This window comes from Mobula hypostoma, chromosome 6 (genome assembly GCF_963921235.1).
Source record: "Mobula hypostoma chromosome 6, sMobHyp1.1, whole genome shotgun sequence".
In the NCBI taxonomy this organism is placed as follows: Eukaryota; Metazoa; Chordata; class Chondrichthyes; order Myliobatiformes; family Myliobatidae; genus Mobula; species Mobula hypostoma.
This window is the reverse complement of record NC_086102.1, coordinates 7,202,491-7,209,944: the sequence shown is the minus strand read 5'-3', so window position 1 is coordinate 7,209,944 and position 7,454 is coordinate 7,202,491. Positions and strand designations below refer to the sequence as shown.

General features: G+C 44.0%; 1 protein-coding gene across 8 annotated transcripts in view; it reads left to right on the top strand.

The window, feature by feature from the left end:
- robo1 (roundabout, axon guidance receptor, homolog 1 (Drosophila)) overlaps positions 1–7,454 on the top strand; it is a 708,427-nt gene that overhangs the window by 295,811 nt on the left and 405,162 nt on the right. For 7 of the 8 annotated variants that reach the window (XM_063050243.1, XM_063050241.1, XM_063050242.1 and 4 more), the window contains one exon: positions 4,998–5,081. The exons of the other annotated variant lie outside the window; for it this stretch is intronic. In XM_063050243.1, coding sequence (XP_062906313.1) covers positions 4,998–5,081 — 84 coding nt within the window. The remainder of the gene's footprint in view (positions 1–4,997; positions 5,082–7,454) is intronic. 8 annotated transcript variants of the gene reach the window in all.

Sequence of the window (7,454 nt, the reverse complement as noted above, 5' to 3'; positions counted from 1 at the left end):
TCTGTGGAGGAAAATGTATTAGATTGGCTTTATTTGTCACATGTAAATTGAAACATAGTGAAATACAGTCCTGATGAAGGGTCTCAGCCCAAAACATCGACTATCTATTCATCAGCATAGACGCTGCCCGACCTGCTGAGTTCTGCCAGCATCTTGTGTGTGTTGCTTCGGATTTCCAGCATCTGAAGTCTTTATTGTATTAATGATTTTACAGTGATATGCATTGTTTTGTGTTAATAGCCAACAGAATCTGAGGATTGTGCTGCGGGAAGCCGCATGTGTCGCCATACCTCTGGTGCCAATGTAGCACCCCTAACCTGTACATCTTAGGAACCTGGGAGGGAAGGAAGTGTCTATGATTCAGTCATATTTATTGTCATCTGCACAAGTCCATGTGTGCACAGGTGCAGTGAAAACCTTCCTTACAGCAGCATCACAGGCTCAGAGCATCAGATACACAACATTCACAAGAAAAACATAAACAAATAATACAGTATTTTACAAGAGAACAAAACAAGAACAAAATTAAAGTCAACTTCAGTAAGTAAAGGCATCCGTTAGTCTTGCGAGACCATGGATCTGCGCCTGGAAAGTCTTCACTCTCCAGGGCGCAGGCCTGGGCAAGGTTGTATGGAAGACCAGCAGTTGCCCATGCTGCAAGTCTTCCCTCCCCGCGAGACCAGTGTTGTCCAAGGGAAGGGCATTAGGACCCATACAGCTTGGCACCAGTGTCGTCACAGAGCACTGTGTGATTAGGTGCCTTGCTCAAGGACACAACACGTTGCCTCGGCTGGGGCTCGAACTCACGATCTTCAGGTTGCTAGTCCAATGCCTTAACCGCTTGGCCATGTGCCCGCACCAACTTTAGTGCAAAGTGATCAATATGGTCATAGTGGTGCTAAACTAGCAATTGGGTTGTGCCTGTTGGTTCAAGAACTGAATGGTTGAAAGGAAGTAGCTGTTCCTGAACCTGCGGGTGTGGGAGTTAAGGTTTCTGTTCCTCCTGCCTGATGGGATGTGAGAAGATGGCATGTCCTGGGTGGTGGATGATAGATGTTGCCTTCTTTAGGCAGTGCCTCGTGTAGGTGCTGCCGATGGTGGGCGGGATGTCATCTCATCCAAGTGGAGTGTATTGCCACCTGCACAAGTACATATTTGTACAGGTGCAATAAAAAAAGCTTCCTTGTAGCAGCATCACAATGTAGCGTGCAGTGTTTAAACCCAAAATATTGGCAATTCCTTTCCCCTCCTCCCATCCACTGATGCTGGTAGGTTGTTAAGTGCCACACTGAACCAGACCCTTTGGCCCATCCAGTTTATACCAACCCTCAAGCACCCTATTGTACTGATCCCATTTTCTTCCCCCCTCCCCAAAACCTCATCCACTCCCCTTAGATTCTACCACTCTCCCACACACTAGGGGCAATTTTCAATGGCCATTTCACTAACCCTACTGTGGGGCGTCACAGTGGCGTAGTGGTTAGGACAAAGCTATTATTGCTCGGGGTGTCGGAGTTCAGAGTTGAATCCCGGCACCCTCTGTAAGAAGTCTCTGTACGTCCTCCCCGTGGAATGTGTGGGTTTTCTCCAGGAGCTCTGGTTTCCTCCCACAGTCGCAAGAGGTACCGGTTAGTAGGTTAATTATTCATTGTAAATTGTCCTGTAATTGGATTAGGATTAAATTGGAGATGTTGGGGGTTGCTGGCAATGCGGCTCGAAGGGCCAGAAGGGTCTACGCTGTGCTGTATCTTTAAATAAACAGGAATAAACTAAAAGCTCACAGGTCTTTGGGAGGTGGGAGGGGGGGATCAAAGCAGCTAGAGGAAGCCCACGAACGTGTAAATTCTCACAGCGCCCCAGGTCAGAATCGAACCGGGGCTGCTGGAGCTAAGAGGTAGTGACTCCACAGGCTACTCCACAGTGATGATAGACGTCCCACGAGCTACTTGGAATTCCTGTCAATCAGTGCCAGGAAATTATTACATACCTTTTTGTGAAGATTTATCACCACTTGTTGGAAAGATTTCTTCAGCCACATCTACACTTGCAATGGTGTGTAAATTCAGTTGATTAGCACGGCCAGCTGAATAATATATCAACCGGCCAGTGCCTGTAGATCTTAATCCAATCCTTGCCTGTGTACAATATCTATGAATAATTACTTTTATCACTCTCGTGGCAGTGTGTTCTCAGTTAATGTTTAAGAAATTAATATTTCTCAGTTGGCATTTAAGAAACTTTTAGATTGAGACATAGATGATAGAATAATGAGGAGTTATGCAGGAGAAAAGGGTTAGATTAATCTTAGAGTAGTTTAAAAGGTTGGCACAACATTGTAGGCTGAAGGGCCTGTACTGTGCTGGAAAGGTCAATGTTCTCAAAATGGCCTCAAAACAGAAGGGTATGATCCACGACCATGCCCCATTTTGATCACATTACTTCATTTTTGTTCTTTCAGTTCTAAAATAACATTTTAAATCTGAAATTTACTAAATCTAAAGTAACATTTTAGTTCTTCATTTGTGAATTCTTCTGACACCAAACGGCTGTCAGCATAGCTCACAGCCGCATCTGAATGTGAGACTTCATCAGAGTCCTAATGAAGGGTCATGGCCCAAAATGTCAACTGTTTATTCCCATCCACAAATGCTGCCTGACCTGCTGAGTTCCTCCAGCATGTTGTGTTTATTGCTCTAGATTTCCAGCATCTGCAGTACCGCTGTTGTCTATAATGTTTGAGGAGCACTTGATGTCTCTGGGGTAGTGTTGAGGAAACAGAGAGCCTGCGATAGTTTAGGGGAATGGGCAAAGAAGTGGCAAATGAAATACAATGTTGGAAAGTGTATGGTTATGCACTTCGGTGGAAGAAATAAATGGGCAGTCTATTATTTAGATGGGGAGAGAATTCAAAATGCAGAGATGCAAAGGGACTTGGGAGTCCTTGTGCAAGATACCCTAAAGGTTAACCTCCAGGTTGAGTCAGTGGTGAAGAAGGTGAATGCAATGTTGGCATTCATTTCTAGAGGCATAGAATATAAGATGTGATTTTGAGGCTCTATAAGGCACTCATGAGACCACACTTGGAGTGTTGTGTGCAGTTTTGGGCTCCTTATTTTAGAAAGGATATGCTAACATTGGAGAGGGTTCAGAGAAGATTCACGAGAATGATTCCAGGAATGAAAGGGTTACTGTATGAGGAACATCAGGCAGCTCTTGGGCTATATTCCCTGGAGTTCAGGAGAATGAGGGGGAATCTCACAGAAACATTCTGAATGTTAAAAGGCTTGAACAGATTAGATATGGCAAAGTTATTTCCCGTGGTAGGGGAGTCTAGGACAAGGGGGCGCGACTTCAGGATTGAAGGACGTCATTTTGGAACAGAGATGCGGAGAAATTACTTTAGTCAGAGGGTGGTAAATCTGTGGAATTTGTTGCCACGAGCAGCTGTGGAGGCCAAGTCATTGGGTGCATTTAAGGCAGAGATAGATAGGTTCTTGATTAGCCAGGGCATCAAAGGGTATAGGGTGAAGGCAGAGGAGTGGGGATGACTGGAAGAATTGGATCAGCCCATGATTGAATGGTGGAGCAGACTCAATGGGCTGAATGGCCTATTTCTGCTCCTAAATCTTATGGTATTATGGTCTTCTGCTGCTGTAGCCCATCCACTTCAAGTTCTGATGTGTCACATGTTCAGAGATGCTCTTCTGCACATCACTGTTGTAATGTGTAGTTATTTGAGTTACTGTTACCTTCCAGTCTGGCCATTCTCCTCTGACCTCTGTCATCAATGAGGCATTATCACCCACAGAACTACCGTTACTGGATTTTTTTTTTGTTTTTCATACTATTCTCTGGAAACTCTGTTGTATATGAAATTCCCAGGATATCAGCAGTTTCTGAGAGATTCAAATGACCAGTCTGGCACCAGCAATCATTCCATGGTCAAAGTTACTTAGATCACATTTCTTCCCCCATTCTGACATTTGGTCTGAACAGCTGAACCTCTTGACCGTGTTTGCATGCTTTTATGCATTGAGTTGCTGTTAAGTGATTGTCTAATGAGATATTTGCATTAATGAGCAGGTGTACATGTGTAACTAATAAAGTGGGCAATCAGTGTATGAACTTTGATAATAAATTTACTTTGAACTTTGACTACAGTATTCCGATTGCTGTTGCTCTCACACAAACAGTATGTCACAGAATTCCATTGTCAGTCTGCAGTTCATTGACGAAGAATGCCCTAATTCAGAATCGGAATAAGATTTATTATCACTGATACGAGGATTTGTTTGGTGGCTGCACTTTATTGCAAAGACATAAAAAATTATAAATTACAGAAACAAGTAATCAAAATGAATAGAATAATGAGGTAGTTTTCATGGATCATTCAGAAATCAAATGGCAGAGCGAAAGAAACTCATTCCTGAATTATTGAGTGTGGGTTGTCAGGCTTCTGCTCCTCCTCCTTGAAGATACTGATGAGAAGAGGGCATGTCCTAGATGATGAGGATCCTTAATGATGGTTGCCATCTTCTTAAGTCACTGCCTTGTGAAGATGTCTTCAACGGTGGGGACGGTTATACCTATAATGAAACTGGCTGAGTCTGGAAACCTCCGCAGACCCTTGTGATCCTATACATTGGAACATCTGTAACAGGCTATGCTGCAACCAGATGGGATGCTCTCCACTCTACATCTGTAAGAGTCTTTGCTGACATACTGAATGCCCTTCGACTCAGCTGTATGAAGTTACATAAGGCGTGTTTTAATCATGAAAGTACAGAAGAGGGCAAGAATTGGAGTGATGGGGAAAGAGCAAACTTGGTCTTGCACAGTTTGGCAGTGGTTGCAGATTTGTCACGCGGTTGTCTGTGTGTTGTCGTGTTTCTGTGTCTCTGTCTTATCCCTGTCTGGGTCTGGGAACTCTGTGCTCCATGTACCAAGTATGTCTGCCATCTTGAACCCCTCAGTAGTATTGATGTTTCTCCCGACAGAGCCCGTCAGCCTGGAGAGGGGGAACGACAGTGGAACACCAGTCCCCACCGCTGAAAACGATGACACTTCATTTGGCTACACAGGTAGTACCTGCTCTCAATTGATCACCTTCCAGCATATAATTCCTCCTCCCCCTCCCCGTTGCCATGGTTACAATCCCACATCCTCCTCCTCTTCCTTAATGTCAATGTTACCCTTGACTTCCTCCCCCTGCTCCTCTTTATCACCATTTTTATCCGCCACAAGCTCCCCCTCATCATTGATACCCTCCCTTTCTTCTCCATAATACCAAGGTTACCTTTCACCATCTTATTGCTATAGTTAGAAATATTTCCTCAAAACTACCATGGATACCTGCCACTTTCCATTTCGGATGACTCCATTGTTAACCTGCGCTGCTTCTTCCAACACCATTGTGACATTTCACCCTTTTTCACCTTATCACCATGGTTACCCATTTCTTATCCTTCCCATCACCATGGTTGCCCTACATCCTTCCCCTTGTCCCTGTCCGTTTGTCCACCCTCATCTTTCCCAGTGAAGCCCACTGGACATTAACCCCAATCCATGCTCAGAATTGGATCCACCCCATGGATCATGTTACAGCCACAGAGTGTTGGTTGACAACTTGTTTGAATGATTATGGGCATGGATATCCCTCTTAGCAGGACAATGTGATGAAAATGATGCTGTTTTTCTTTAATCCTTGGCAAAATGTTGTCAAGGTAATTTTGTATATCTCTCACCTTGTGAACGGTCAATGTCTGTTTTAAATGTATTGGGATCTGTGTCCCCCCGTTACACTTGAAGGAGGAGTCCTACCAGGCGACTGAACTGGCTGGGCATTGAGGAGTTCGGATAGAGTCATAGACACAGTACAGAAACAGGCTCTTTGACCCACCTAGTCCATGTCGATGTTTTTCTGCCTCGTCCCATCGACCTCCAAAACCCTTCCTATTCATGTACTTATCCAAATCTCTCTTAAATGTTGTGATTGAACTTGCATCCACCTCTTCCATTGGCAGCTCTTCCACACTATCACCACCCTCTGAGTTCCCTCTATAGATTCCCCTTACAAATTTCATCTTTCACATACAGTATGACCACTATTTTAGTCTCATCCAACCTCAGTGGAAAAAGCCTGTCTGCATTTATCCTATCTATACCCCTCATAATTTTGCATACCTCAAAAAGATCTCCCCTTATTCCTTGCGTTCCAGGGAATGAAGTCCTAACCTACTCAAGCTCAAGTTTGTTGTCATCTGACTATACAAAGTTCAAACGTTCAAAGTAATTTTATTATCTAATTTCATATATGTCTCCATATACAATGCTGAGATTGATTTTCTCGTGGGCATACTCAACCAATCTATAGAATAGTAACGAGAACAGAATCAATGAAAGACTGCCCAACCAGGGCATTCACCCAGCGTGCAGAAGACAATAAACTATACAAATACAAAAAGGAGAAATATCAAGAACATGAGATGAAGAGTCCTTGAAAGTGAGCCCTTTGATTGTGGGAGCATTTCAATGATGGAGCAAATGAAGCTGAGTGAAGTTAGCTCTTTTGGTCAACTGTTCCTCAACCTGGTGGTGTGAGTCCTGAGGTTCTTGTACCTTCTTGCTGATGGCAGCAGTGGGAAGAGAGCGTGCCCTGGGTGGTGGGGGTCCCTGATGGTGGATGCTGCTTTCCTGCGACAACGTTTCATGTGGGTGTGCTCAGTGGTGGGGAGAGCTTTACCCGTGATGACCTGGGCCAAAAACACAACTTTTTGTAGAATTTTCCATTCAAGTACTTTGGTGATTCTACACCAGGCTGTGACACAGCCAGTCAATGTACGTACTCTACACTACACGGCTAAAGAAGTTTGTCAGAGTTTTAGATGTCATGCCAAATCTCGCCAAACTCCTAAGGAAGTAGAGGTGCAGCCATACTTCCTTCATAATTACACATAGATGCTCGTATACATATATACAACCAAATGAAACAACATTTCTCCAGACCACCATGCACCCACAAAACATATATCACACACAGCTCATTAAACAAAATATTACCACAAATATAATTCAAAATGCATGCAACGCACAGCACAGATAAACAGGAAACAGCTATTCATTAGCCTGAGGGGAGAAGTTGTTATCCAATCTCAGACATCCCATCCTGCAAAAACTCATTTCAGGGAGGTAGCGCCATCAATTTGCGGGAGACTCCCGGGAGAGGTGGGATGTCTGCAATAGAGTAGCTCCTTAGCAGCCAGCCAGCTAGTTTAAATAACGTTAGCTATGCTAATGAACGAATGACACCTGTTAAACTCACCTCAACATGTCTTTTACAGTCTTAACCCACCATGGGCAATAGAAAAGTCACTGTTGCAAACAGCGCAGTGAGCAACACTGTCATTATTTTTGACCCCTATTAGGCAGGGGTACACTTCAGTGTAGTCTGGGGT